The following is a 15,163-nucleotide window of genomic DNA, read 5'->3' on the forward strand; positions in this document are numbered from 1 at the left end:
TGTCATTTTTTGTCACATTTTTTATCAATTTTTTGTAATTTTTTTGTCGCATTTTTGTACAATTTTTGTCATTTTTAGTCAATTTTTTGTCAATTTCTTGTGACATTTTTGTGACATTTTTGCCACTTTTTCATCAATTTTCCGTCACTTTTTTGTCACATTTCCATCATTATTTTCGTCTCAGTTTTGTTGCTATTTTCCCACCTTTTTCCCAGAAGCTTTTGGATTGGGGTAAAGCCAAACTGGAGAAAATGTGCTCGGTTCAGGCGGGAGTTAAGGGGTTAAAAAATAAAGACAAAATTGGGAAACGTTTAAATAATCTGGTGAAATAAAAGTGTAATAATTGCTAAAGTCGGCGCTCCTCGTTTCAGCCGGCGGCTCGGCGGGCATGAAGCTGACCTCCGCCCGGCTGCCCACGCCTAAAACCCTGGTGGGCTCGCCGTCGCAGATCCTGGCGCACCTGCCCAAGCAGCAGTCGCCCAAGCAGCTGCAGCAGGGCTCGCCTGTAGGGGGCGCCGGCGTGAGCCAGGGCCCCGGCGGCTCCCCGGGGTCCAAGCCCACCATCCAGATCAAGCAGGAGTCCGGTACGCCGCCGCCATGTTTAACATCAGGTTATCAGTTTCCTGTTGAACATCCGTGTGTTCTTAGGAGTGAAGATCATCACGCAGCAGGTCACGCCCAGTAAGATCCTCCCCAAACCCTCGTCTGTGGCCCTGTCCAGCAGCAGCTCCTCCCCCATCATGGTGGTCAGCAGCAACGGCGCCATCATGACCACCAAGCTGGTCACGCAGCCCACGGGTGAGACGCACACGCAGCCGGTCATACATGTTCCTCACATGTTCCTCAGGGTCAGCAGGTCATACATGTTCCTCACATGTTCCTCAGGGTCAGCAGGTCATACATGTTCCTCACATGTTCCTCAGAGTCAGGCTGGGAGATGATGGACACGCAGGAACACGTGTAGCATCAGTGATCACGCCCTGCTCTGACCTTCACACACAGTCATGCCAATAAGTTCACTCCCCCTGGAGGAACATGAGGGAAACACAAACACGTTTCATCTAAGCCTGTGATGAAAAGTGCCTCAAACTGTGAAACATGGAGGAGTTTCTCTGATGCTCCAGCAGAACAAAGTGAAGGTCCTGTTAGCTCCATCTCAGTCTGACCTCAGTATCACTGAGCCACTGTGGGGGATCTCACACCTGCTGTCCATGAAGACAGACCAGGAACTTACAGGACCTGGAGGTTTTAAAACCTCCTGAGACCCGAGAGTTCGTCTGCTGTGCATTTTATAATTGTTGTTGTTATTTGGGATAAGTCGGACCTAATAAGTATAATAACTATAATGTGATGTTGTACAGGAAGTAGTTTTTGCAGAAAATGATGTGAGGACAGTGGGTCTGTCAGAACCTTATGAAATATCATTTGCTGTTAAAGGCCAGAAGGTCCTAATTAGTCACAATTCTAAATTTCAGCTGAATATAAGAAGTAGTTTAGGTTAAGAGGTTAAAACTATGATGATCTGCAGCCCAGATTCACTTAGATTTAGTAAAAGTTGTGTTTTTCAGGCGATGAGAGACAAAACTGGTATCGGTTCAGTATCGGATATTTGTAGCCAATACCCAATATCGAATTTTTTACAGTGTCGGTTCCGATATCGAATATCAGTATCGGATCGTGAAAAAAATAAAAAATATACAAAAAATAAACAAAACTCTACATCTGAGACGGGTGCTAAATAGGCTAGCTATCTAGCACGCTAGCTACATCGTTTATTTCTACGACAATTTACCACTTAGTATTTTAGTATAAGATTTACAACTGTACAACATGACTCTGCAAATGTGCCACAATAACTATTTATAACTGTAAACCATGTAAATAGTCCCAAGTTTAGCCACATGGTCGAATAAATAACGTTATATCGTCCCAACGTCCTCAAACCAGTGCTTCACATTCACTGATGTCCTCACATGTCCCCACATGATGAAGAGACAGTGTTGTACATAAATAAATGTATTTTATTCATATCATTTGGATAGATTTTTTACCTGGATCATTTACTTTGGAGAACTGCTGTAGAAGGATTTTGCTGATGTTCCGCCATCGTCTTCTCACTTACATCGGTGTAATGTTATGATATCACCACCAGATGGCGTGGGCAGTGTCCCCACATGTGGCCAACAGGTCAAAGATGGACAATCATCATGTCCTCGTATGAGGTCACAGGGTCTCAGGAGGTTTTAAGAAGAATGAGCCGCTTCACCATCAGATTATGAACAGAACCTTCTCCACGGCCACAGACTGAGCTTCACTGAAGCTAAAGGAAAACACACAGATTGAGGGACTGAGGTGAGGAAGCTTCAGATCAGGGTCATTTTAGTGTTTTATACAGTGATGGTGATTTGAAATGAGCTCACACATAAATGGCTTCATAACATCACTGAGCCTTCCATCCTCATGGCCCCAGCCCCTATGGCGCCTCCTGCTGGTGGGTCCACAGAAGGACGGCCTCAGGATTCTCATTCTTTGTCTGTAGCATCACTGACCATGAGGAGGAGAAAGGTTTCGTGTTTCCTCACATGTTCTCGTTGTCACTCTGATGTTTTTCCCGCCGCAGCCACACAAACCACCTACACCAGACCCACCGTGGGCCCCGGCCTCGGCGCTCGCCTCGCAGCCTCCGGCGCCGGCGCCACCTACGTGAAGACGACCAGCGGCAGCATCATCACCGTGGTGCCCAAGTCCCTGGCCACGCTGGGCGGGAAGATCATCAGCAGCAACATCGTGTCCGGTGAGAAACTAAACCGTTTTATGAACTGATGACTGTCCACAGCAGGGGGCCCAAACTTTTAGTCTCTGAGGCCAAAATGAAAAAGTGCCTGTGAGTCGCGGGACAAACACGGCGACGTCAAGCACGAAACACACATAAAACTGCAAATTATAAAGTTACTTTAGTTTATTTTTTGGATAGCCCACATTTGCATTTGATTCTATCTATGCAAATAACATGCTATATTAAAACAAATGGTAACTACGGCAAAAGCCTAGTTTTAGTAAAACAAAATCAACCATTGTAGCAATTTAGTGCAAAAGAAACACCTGCATCTGCAGCACCTACCTTACCTAGCTTTACCTCATCCGTTCACTCAAAGAAAATGACACATTAGATCATTTTGAAAGTGTCAGTTCAGCATCAACTCTTTTATAAGTCAGTTTTTAACATATACTGTTATTAATGTAACAACCTTTGCAATAAAAGTTGGAAAATTCTGAAAGTTGAAGCTACAAAACTCTGTGATTGATAAACACCAAGACACCACAACAGTGTTTCCTTAACTTTGTGAGAGAAACAGCGCCTCCAATTTGACGCTAGTGGTCAAATAGTGTACTGCATCCATATTTACCACTGAGCAGTGGCGTGCGCAGACATTTTGAGGGGCAGGTGCTAAACCAAGACAAAAGGGCCAAACCCCCCACCCCCCGCCCCCCCAAAAAAAGAGAAAAAAAGTGATTTTTCTGTAGTTAGTGACACTAACAGATTGAATAACACAGCAACATAAAATGTCTAATTATGTGAACCTAATAGTAAACTACATAGACTTTAAAGGACGATGTAGGACCATCACAAGGCTCTGCACTTAAGTCTAGCACAAATACAAATAAATGATGCAAAGGTACTGTAGCCTACACTTAAAACATCTGGTTTGTCAATATCATGACATGAATATTTCAGGAAAATGTAGTTGCTCAAATAAATGAAACTAAACTAAACTCTGTGAACCACTAACGTCCCGTCTCCTCTGAAGGCACCACCACGAAGATCACCACCATCCCCATGACCTCCAAACCCAACGTCATCGTGGTGCAGAAGACCACGGGCAAAGGCGCCACCATCCAGGGCCTGCCCGCCAAGAACGTGGTCACCACGCTGCTCAACGCCGGGGTCAGTCTGCATGATCCTTATTCCTCAGGCTGTGTTTGAATGGTTATACACGTGTGACAGCAGGGGGCGCTGTCTTCAGGACATTCATGTGTCGTCTGAGAGGGAAACTAAAACTGTGAGCCACTATTTCTTCAGAAATGAGACGCAAAAGACATGAAACATATACAATAGGAGGTGATTTTCTCCTGAGGGTGAAGGAGGTTGTGGAGGCTCCGACTGAGCTGTCGCTTCAGGAGATATTTATTTATTTATTTATTTCAGTCATGTTAGTTACATGTTTTCACATTTCAACAACTATACATGATTTTTTTAAATGATTTATTTATATACATGATTGAAAAGGAGCACGATGAAGACGACGCTTATGCTAACTGCCCCTTTCTTCAGATACAAAAGGTAGACAAGAAAAAAAAAAACATAAATGGTCTGATTCGCAGGTATTATATTTTAAGCCATAAACTAGAATAAACAACACAGGTACTACTGTTTTTAAAGTTGAAATCTAATATTTAAAGTGGTGTGTAAGAGTTGATATTTGTTGATTTGAACTGTTTTTTAAATTGGGGCACTGTGGAGGAGTTCTTTAAGGGCAGGGTGTTCCACAGTTGCCGATCCGCTTCTGGGTTGTTCTGGCAAAGGGAGAGTAAAATGAAGTTTTCTACGACCTGGATGCATCAGCGTTAAATACAAACATCAATTGTACAGATTGAGGCAATCGAAAAAATCTTGCTTTATACATTATTATCAATGTTTGTAATTTAATGAGATCTTATAATTTTAATAGTTTTGATTTTATAAATAAGATATTGGCCTTTAATCACGTGGTATCGGCCGATATCCGATATTAAAGATCTCCACATCTGGAGGAGGGGCCCGGGGGCTGCTCTGGGGTCAGATACAGAGACACAGTAAAGTTAACTTAACTTTAAAGGTGATGTTTGTGTGTTTGACCCCTGTGTGAGCGGTCACTGCAGGAGCCTCTACAGGAGCCTCTACAGGAGCCTCTACAGGAGCCTCTACAGGAGCCTCTACAGGAGCCTCTACATCACAGCCTCTACATCACAGCCTCTACATCACAGCCTCTACATCGCGGCTCCTCTTGTAGGGTTTTCGAGGTCACTGTGATGAAAGTAAAGGCTCCTGTAGTGACCGCTCAGGCAGTCCAGGTCAAACACAAACATCTGCTTTTCTTCTATACCTGAGTTTTTTAAAGAGGCTAAATGAAAACCTCCTGTGATCCACAGTGAGAAAAGAATCCTGTGTTGTGCCTTTGTCGCCACTAGGTGGTGCCAGCGCTCTGTTTATAACAGTAACAAACCAACAGTGACTTCATAAAGACCTTTATTTCCTCAGGAGGGTTTCTGTGTCTTTGCTCATTAATGAATCTGACACAGGCGGAGACTTTAGCAGCAGCTTTTTTATCCGCAGAACATTTATCTGGAAACAAAAGGCCCAAAGGTGGAAAGTCAGAGAGTCAAGAAGAAGAGACTAAGATCTCAGGAGCAAAAGGCGCTCTCTGAAAGTCACTAGCCCCTCCCCTTCGCCACTTTGGATGAAAATTAAGGTGTTCCTAAAAATGTTCATTTACTCAAAAATGATCATTTAAAGAGGGGGTGTTCTGCTTTAAAGAGGGGGTGTTCTGCTTTTTGTCAGTCCCATAGCACCAGTCTATATCCCACTACAATGATGACAAACCTTCTGTTGGTCTGTAAATGCAGTAAATTAGAATAACTGCCTTGTATAAAATGTCTCTCTCAAAATGGCTGTAGTGAATGTGTTGAAATCGGCCTCTGTCTCTTTAAGAACCTCTGAGCCTTTAGACACGCCCCCTCCACACGCTGTCTGTGGCATCAGTGGGGAGGGGGTTCTGCTGAGGAGCAGTGGTTGGTTACTCGGCTGGTGACCAAAGCTCGGAGGCGTCTCCAGGAGGTGGGGGCGTTCCTAGGAGGACTCAGGCAAACCTATCCCTAAAATGGCCGCCATCAGAGTTTTTACAGATTACTCAGAAATACGTGAATGTGCCAAGGCAACACTTCAGCCATGTTTTTAATGAGGGAGTGACAGAATAACATGATGGAAAGCTTGAAAAAGTCCATTTTGCAGAATACCCCCCTTTAAAAGAAGTATCTAAACCAAACCAGTCTCTGAAACGGCCCTGATACAAGAACAGTTACCGTCACAGAGATGTGGAAAAGTCAAACTTTAACCGCTGTGTTTTCGGCCTTAACCTAAACATCTGGATGTCCCTCCTCTTCCATGTGCCTGGCGTGTGCCTGACGTGTGCCTGGCGTGTGCTGCGTGTGCCTCCAGGCCGAGAAGAGCCTCCAGGCCGTGCAGGGAACCAAGCCGGCCATCATCACGGCCTCGCGGCCCATCACCAAGATGATCGTGACCCAGCCCAAAGGCCTCGCCGCCGGCGCCACGGCCACCAAGATCATCCCCACCAAGATCGTGTACGGGCAGCAGGGCAAGACGCAGGTCAGGCACGGGCTGCTACATGCTACATGCTACATGCTACACGCTACACGCCACACGCTACACGCTACACGCCACACGCTACACTAAAACTCTTCTTCAGGAGCAGATCAACGGAGCTCAAACAAACTCTTATTACTTCTGCTGAGATGATTGTTTCTGTTTCCTTCACATTTCACTAAAGGCTCAGGCTTTGGTCTGACATAAAAACATCAGCGCTGAGTGATGATGTCATCAGGCCGCGCCGCTCTGTTGGACAGGTGTGAGGGCTGGCCAGCAGGGGGCAGGTGTCTCTATAGGATTAGTTTAGAAACTGTCGTCCATAGTTGTTTTTTAAAATAATAATAAAAAATTAATAAATAAAATAAAGATATTTTTCTTTTAAGGCAACAAATAATCGTTTGAATAATCGTGATTTCAATTATTACTAAAATAATCGTGATTATTATTTTTTCTATAATCGAGCAGCCCTAGAGGGGTGTGTTAAAGGAACAGGCCAGTGTGTTTCATACTGACATGTTCTTACCTTTCACACGTGTCCTCAGTCACGTTAGCGCAGACGGCGTTAGCATTAGCCTCCCCTCCTCTATAGTGTTAGCCTCTCCTCCTCTATAGCGTTAGCATTAGCCTCTCCTCCTCTACAGCGTTAGCCTCTCCTCCTCTACAGTGTTAGCCTCTCCTCCTCTATAGCATTAGCCTCCCCTCCTCTATAGCGTTAGCATTAGCCTCTCCTCCTCTACAGCGTTAGCCTCTCCTCCTCTATAGCATTTAGCCTCTCCTCCTCTACAGTGTTAGCATTAGCCTCTCCTCCTCTACAGCGTTAGCCTCTCCTCCTCTATAGCATTTAGCCTCTCCTCCTCTATAGCGTTAGCATTAGCCTCTCCTCCTCTACAGCGTTAGCCTCTCCTCCTCTATAGCATTTAGCCTCTCCTCCTCTATAGCGTTAGCCTCTCCTCCTCTACAGTGTTAGCCTCTCCTCCTCTATAGCATTTAGCCTCTCCTTCTCTATAGCGTTAGCATTTAGCCTCTCCTCCTCTACAGCGTTAGCCTCTCCTCCTCTACAGTGTTAGCCTCTCCTCCTCTATAGCATTTAGCCTCTCCTTCTCTATAGCGTTAGCATTTAGCCTCTCCTCCTCTACAGCGTTAGCCTCTCCTCCTCTACAGCGTTAGCCTCTCCTCCTCTACAGCGTTAGCCTCTCCTCCTCTACAGCGTTAGCCTCTCCTCCTCTATAGCATTTAGCCTCTCCTCCTCTACAGTGTTAGCCTCTCCTCCTCTATAGCATTTAGCCTCTCCTTCTCTATAGCGTTAGCATTTAGCCTCTCCTCCTCTATAGCGTTAGCATTAGCCTCTCCTCCTCTATAGCGTTAGCATTAGCCTCTCCTCCTCTACAGCGTTAGCCTCTCCTCCTCTACAGCGTTAGCCTCTCCTCCTCTATAGCGTTAGCATTAGCCTCTCCTCCTCTATAGCGTTAGCATTAGCCTCTCCTCCTCTATAGCGTTAGCATTAGCCTCTCCTCCTCTACAGCGTTAGCCTCTCCTCCTCTATAGCGTTAGCATTAGCCTCTCCTCCTCTACAGCGTTAGCCTCTCCTCCTCTATAGCGTTAGCATTAGCCTCTCCTCCTCTATAGCGTTAGCATTAGCCTCTCCTCCTCTATAGCATTTAGCCTCTCCTCCTCTATAGCGTTAGCATTTAGCCTCCCCTCCTCTATAGCGTTAGCATTTAGCCTCTCCTCCTCTATAGCGTTAGCATGTAGCCTCTCCTCCTCTATAGCGTTAGCATTTAGCCTCTCCTCCTCTATAGCATTTAGCCTCTCCTCCTCCATAGCGTTAGCATTTAGCCTCTCCTCCTCTATAGCGTTAGCATTTAGCCTCTCCTCCTCTATAGCGTTAGCATTTAGCCTCTCCTCCTCCATAGCGTTAGCATTTAGCCTCTCCTCCTCTATAGCGTTAGCATTTAGCCTCTCCTCCTCTATAGCGTTAGCATTTAGCCTCTCCTCCTCTATAGCGTTAGCATTTAGCCTCTCCTCCTCTATAGTGTTAGCATTTAGCCTCTCCTCCTCTATAGCGTTAGCATTTAGCCTCTCCTCCTCTATAGCGTTAGCATTTAGCCTCTCCTCCTCTATAGCTCCAAACCAGGTGAAGACAGAAGCTCCCGAGCTCTTCACGTTTATTTAAATATGGTTACGTGAAGTGTTGCACGATAAAAAGGGACTATATTGTGGCGTAACAATACCAGGAGTAATTCCACATCTGCGTCTTCACTTTACTGTGTGGACGCCGATGTAACTATATTTAAATAGTGAAACATGAAGAGCTTGGGAGCTTCTGTCTTCACCTGGTTTGCTATAGAGGAGGAGAGGCTAAATGCTAACGCTATAGAGGAGGAGAGGCTAAATGCTAACGCTATAGAGGAGGAGAGGCTAAATGCTAATGCTATAGAGGAGGAGAGGCTTATTGCTAACGCTATAGAGGAGGAGAGGCTAAATGCTAACGCTATAGAGGAGGAGAGGCTAAATGCTAAAGCTATAGAGGAGGAGAGGCTAAATGCTAACGCCGTCTGTGTTTACATGACTGAGGACACGCGTGAAGACCAGACAGGTACACATGAACTCGTCTCAGTCTGGAAACACTGGCCTGTTGCTTTAAGGTGCACGTTGCCTTCACACGGCGAGCTCCTCTCGGTGCAGACTGCGCTCTGACCGAGTCATGGCTCAGTCATGTTTGACCTCTGACCTCTGCAGTGTGACATGACAGCGAGGTCAGTCACACGTCCAGGGAATTTCTCATCTATTCAATCAAATCTTTCATTTCCTACAGTCCTGAGTGATGGTTGTGGTGCCGTTAGTGCAGCACAGTCACGGGACGGTGGTTTTAGATACTTGTGTGATGGTAAAGTGCCCCGGGCTGGTTCTGTGGTGACGCTCAGCGACTCCAAACACGAGGTCATGTGTCCTTTTGACGCCTCTGTAGTTTCTAAAACGACTATCATTTCATGTGAAAATGCAGAAATCCCCTGGTAAAGGTTAGATCTGCGACGCGGCCTCAGTTCCTCCAGCGTTTAGTGAGAAAATCCCCAAAACAAACCTGTGCCTCTGCCTGTTTTTTCAAACTACAGCAGAATGTGTTAGATGAATCACAGCTGGAGAGTAAACTGCAGATGAATGAAGCCTCTGTTGGACGTGGCGACACCGGAGCGACATCGCGGTAAAAAGAACCGTCTCCTAAAGCGCCACAACAATAGTAAACTCAGCCAGTCTCTAAGACGGTGTTCGTTTCAACAATCCAAAGGTTTAACAAACTAAACCTGGATCCTGTAGCGCTTTGTGAGTCCTCAGTGCAGCCTGAGGACGAGCAGGCGGAGTCAGGTTTCCATTTATCAGACGCCGCTCACAGATCAGAGCACAGAGAGCAGGAGTCACGAACAGCACCTGAAGAAACTAATCTGACCTAACGGATCCACCAGAGGGGCGGGGTTTAGACAATATTACACCATGGTCTGGGTGATACTGGATTCTGATTGGCCGGTGCATTATTTTGGTGTAACCGCACACGTAGTCCGGTAGTTAAATCACTGGGATGTCACTCCGCTGTGGCGTCGCCGTAGCAACGCCTGACACAGCTGAGTCAGATAAAGGCGTAATTAGTGACTGACAGGAACGTATGAGATGGATTTAGTGTTTGCTAAATGTTTGTAGAGGAGAGTGAGCAGCTAGGTTAGCTACTGTTAATAACATATGAGCTTTACATTTCTATTGGAAACGGTTAAGGCTATTCATCATTTTCAGGCGTACATAAAATGATCCTGCATTGAAGCATCTTTGTCTGGATTAGTAAAGTCAAACATAAAAGTTTGAGTTGGGGGGGCCCAGGTGTGAGCGACTCCACCGCAGCTGTTTCCATAAACAGTTGAGCTGGTTGAGCTAGCTAGCTTTAGCTTCAGGTTAAACCTTGTAAAAGGTAAATAACTGGTGCCCACGAGTGGCGCATATCGGTGTTTCCTTCCAGGGAAAAGTGTTTCCGGGTTAGTCCTGTTGTGTTGTGATTCTGTGCTGATGTTGTGTCGTTGAGCCTGACTGAGATCCTCGTAATAGCTGCGGAGAATGACTCGCTCTGAGACCAGCCTTCAGTGACCGGCTAATAACCCACACAAAATAGTCCCGTAGTCTGGCAGATTTAGTGACTTTAGTCAATGAAAAACACATTTATTATAAATGTTAGGTTTGTGGGACCCTGGTATAAGCGGATTAAACAACGAGGAGCCGCGTTAGACGTTATAATGCACTTCGCGGAGTGCGTTATTTAATCCTTACTTAACAACAATAATACACACATTTTCATCAGACATGTTTACAGATCCAGCTTTCTGCTTGTGATGCCGATACTGGGGCTTTGAGTATCGGCCGATATTAACCGATACCAAGAGACTTTCCTAAAAGTGGCAGCTGTGATCAATAACCTTATCTTTTCAAGCAAACAAGGTGATCGATTATTAATGAACTGTAATGGAATGAAACAAATAACTGGACTTTTCTCCACTGAACATCCCCAAGATGAAAAATGAGATAAAGTCACATTTCTCATGGTTGGATCTAAACACCTTCAATCTGCAACAAGAACAAATGGGAGGTGTGGAAGACCCAAAACACGTCTCCAGAGCTGAGCCAGAGGACCTGATTGGCTGGTATATAATTCTATGGTTTCGCCCCAACATTTTGACTGAAGGAATAACCTGAGCCGCTTTGACTGTGTCTGAGGAAGTTCCCTCATGATCACGTGGTTGAACCTCCCGCTGTAAAGGAGGAGGTTCAGCGTGGTTGAACCTCCCGCAGGTGAACGTCGTAGAGTTCACAGCGGGAGGTTAAGCGTGGTTGAACCTCCCGCTGTAAAGGAGGAGGTTCAGCGTGGTTGAACCTCCTCCTTTACAGCGGGAGATTAAGCGTGGTTGAACCTCCCGCAGGTGAACATGCCGGTGTTTGTGTGGGTGCAGGTGCTGATCAAGCCGAAGCCGGTGTTCCAGGCGGCGGTCGTGAGTGAACAGGCGCGACAGCTGGTGACGGAGACGCTGCAGCAGGCGAGCCGCTCTGCAGAGGCGGGGCCGGGGCTCCAGGAGGGGGCGAGGGACGAGGTCTTCACCGAGGGCGGGGGCGGGCTGCTGTCGGAGGCCGGATCGTCCACAGGTCACTGCACTCACAATATTACAGTCAAATCACCCAAACTCCCTTCACCTCGTTTGTTCTCTGATGATCTGAGGCTTTGATTCATCCAGGAAGTCTCTCCAGTATCAGACCATAATCAGACCATAATCAGACCATAATCAGACCATAATCAGACCATAATCAGACCATAATCAGACCATAATCAGACCATAATCAGACCAAAATCAGACCATAATCAGACCATAATCAGACCATAATCAGACCATAATCAGACCATAATCAGACCATAATCAGACCATAATCAGACCATAATCAGACCATAATCAGACCATAATCAGACCATAATCAGACCATAATCAGACCAAAATCAGACCAAAATCAGACCATAATCAGACCATAATCAGACCATAATCAGACCATAATCAGACCAATATCAGACCAAAATCAGACCATAATCAGACCATATTCAGACCAAAATCAGACCATAATCAGATCAATATCAGACCAAAATCAGATCAAAATCAGACCATAATCAGACCATATTCAGACCAATATAGATCAAAATCAGACCAATATCAGACCATAATCAGACCATAATCAGACCATAATCAGACCATAATCAGACCATAATCAGACCATAATCAGACCATATTCAGACCAAAATCAGACCAAAATCAGACCATAATCAGATCAATATCAGATCAATATCAGACCAAAATCAGACCATAATCAGACCATAATCAGACCAAAATCAGACCAAAATCAGACCAAAATCAGATCAAAATCAGACCATAATCAGACCATATTCAGACCAATATAGATCAAAATCAGACCAATATCAGACCAAAATCAGACCAAAATCAGACCAAAATCAGATCAAAATCAGACCAAAATCAGACCAAAATCAGATCAAAAGCAGATCAAAATCAGACCAATATAGATCAAAATCAGACCAATATCAGACCAAAATCAGACCAAAATCAGACCAAAATCAGACCAAAATCAGACCAAAATCGGATCATAATCGGACCAAAATCGGACCAAAATCGGACCAAAATCGGACCATAATCGGACCAAAATCGGACCATAATCGGACCAAAATCGGACCATAATCGGACCATAATCGGACCAAAATCGGATCATAATCGGACCATGATCAGACCATGATCAGACCAAAATCAGACTAAATAAAAATGAAAAGCAGAGACTAAAATCATCCTTCTTCTATTGAGCGTCTGAAAGAGCCTCAGATCAGGTAAATCCTCTGCTAAACGATCAGCTGAGCTTCGATCATGAGGAACAGAAAAAAAACCCTTTCAATTTTAGTCGACTAAAACTGAACTAAAATTGAATTGCATTTTTGTCAAAAGACTAAAGCTAAATTTGAATATGTATGAGCGTTTTAAAAATGTTAAAAATTCAGAATCTTTTTCAAAAAAATGTATTTAGAACATTTTTTTGGAACAGTTGCTGGCTACGTTTTCATGGCCAGAAAAATCAGATAACTGAAACTCTGGGCTCTATTTCAGGGATGATGCAGCAGCTCTAACCACTGTGTTATTGTTTGTATAGTTTGTGACGTTAGCTTGACCTTTAGTTTCTTTTTTCTCCCCCTGTGAGTTTATCCTGAAGTGAAAGATCAGATCCTTCAGTAATCTGACAACTCCACAAACCAGATCATGACCAGATCTTTGGTCTCCATGTTGCTCTCCAGTCCGGACGCTTTTAGATTTGGGTAAAGACGATGTGCTCGGTGAATCTGCTTTTCACACTGATGATTTGACTGTGACAAAAGAGCAGAAAGTCCCGAGCAGCTCCTCCTCAGGCTTTCATCAGCAGCTCCGGGGAAACAAAAAGACAAAGTGAAACTGGAAATGTGTGACTTTAACGTCCCCGTCACAGCCCGGTTCCTTCCTGTTCTTCTGAAAACAAACAGAGTCTGATAGTGAGAGTTCCCTGTAAACTGGAGGGAAAGCCTTTAAACTTCCTGATGATGTTTGCTTTGTCTCTTTGAATCAGCGACGCCACAGCTGTAAAGTCAGTCAACATGAACTGTGGAGCTCAGGGGGAAAACCAGGAGCCGAGAAACGGAAGTGAAACTGAAAATACTACATTGTTTTGACAACAGTGACCTCACCTGTGTCTGCACCTGCGTCTGAAACATGCGTGTGCGCTCTGAAAACATCTCCACAGAGACCAATACCCATTATAACAGCGTAATAAAGTATAAATAAGAGCAGGTTATTTACTGTATTTCCACGTTTAACCTCTTAACTCCCGCCTGAACTGAGAGGATCTTTTCCCTCACGTCATCAGATTTTTTTTCCATCATTTTTTTGTTGGGTATTCAACTTTTGTAACATTTTTGTCATTTTTTTCGTCATTTTTTTGTCAAATTTTTGTCAATTTTTTGTCATTATTTTGTCACATTTTTGTAATATTTTCGTTCATTTTTTGTCACATTTTTTGTCAATTTTTAGTCAATTTTTTGTCACATTTTGTCACATTTTTGTCATTTTTTCGTCCATTTTTTGTCAGATTTTTATCAAATTTTGTCACATTTTTGTCATTTTTTTTGTTATTTTTTGTGAATTTTTTGTCCTTTTTTCGTTGATTTTTTGTCACATTTTTGTCATTTTTTTGGTCAAATTTTATCACATTTTTGTATTTTTTTGTCGATATTTTTTTTACCACATTTTTGTCAGTTTTTTGTCATTTTCTGTGAATTTTTTGTCATTTTTTCGTTGATTTTTTGTCACATTTTTGTCATTTTTTGGGTCAAATTTTTATCACATTTTTATCACATTTTTATCACATTTTTGTCATTTTTTTGTCACATTTTGTCACATTTTTGTCATTTTTTTGTCACATTTTGTCACATTTTTGTCATTTTTTCGTCCATTTTTTGTCTGATTTTTATCAAATTTTTGTCACATTTTGTCACATTGTTGTATTTTTTTGTCGATATTTTTTTTACCACATTTTTGTCATTTTTTGTGAATTTTTTGTCAATTTTTTATCACATTTTTGTCATTTTTTTGTCACATTTTGTCAAATTTTTGTCATTTTTGGTCAATTTCTTGTGACATTTTTGCCACTTTTTAATCCATTTTTCGTCACTTTTTGTCAATGTTTTCCCACTTTTTTGTCACATTTCCATCATTGTTTTCGTCTCAGTTTTGTCGCTATTTTCTCACCTTTTTTCCAGAAGCTTTTGGATTGGGGTAAAGCCAAACTGGAGAAAATGTGCTCGGTTCAGGCGGGAGTTAGCGGGTTAACCTCTTCACCCCCAGCTTGGCTTTACCCAGATCTAAAAGCGTCACTCTGGCAACAAAAACGAGGATGAAAGTCTAACAGAAATGTGACAAAAGAGTGAAGAAAACGAAGCAAATACGTGACAAAAAACCCGACAAAAACACGCAAGAAAAGCAAATACAATACTACAAACAAGTGAACAACGACAAAAAATCTATGGAAGAAGTGATGAAAAAGCAATAAAGACACAAAAAGCAAAAAGCAAAGCAAAAAGCTACCAAAAACGGCCCCAAAAAGTGCCAAAAACAAAGCAAAGAAGTGACAAAAGAG

At 43.6% G+C, this 15,163-nt stretch overlaps 1 protein-coding gene across 1 annotated transcript in view; it reads left to right on the plus strand.

Annotated features, from left to right (window-relative positions):
* The window catches only part of emsy (EMSY transcriptional repressor, BRCA2 interacting), a 58,623-nt gene that overhangs the window by 16,046 nt on the left and 27,414 nt on the right, over positions 1-15,163 (plus strand). The window contains 6 exon segments of the mRNA XM_079567039.1: positions 372-584; positions 649-798; positions 2,621-2,794; positions 3,810-3,946; positions 6,257-6,424; positions 11,410-11,599. Coding sequence (XP_079423165.1) covers positions 372-584; positions 649-798; positions 2,621-2,794; positions 3,810-3,946; positions 6,257-6,424; positions 11,410-11,599 — 1,032 coding nt within the window.

Source organism: Gobius niger (genome assembly GCF_951799975.1).
Source record: "Gobius niger genome assembly, chromosome: 11".
Lineage (NCBI taxonomy): Eukaryota > Metazoa > Chordata > Actinopteri > Gobiiformes > Gobiidae > Gobius > Gobius niger.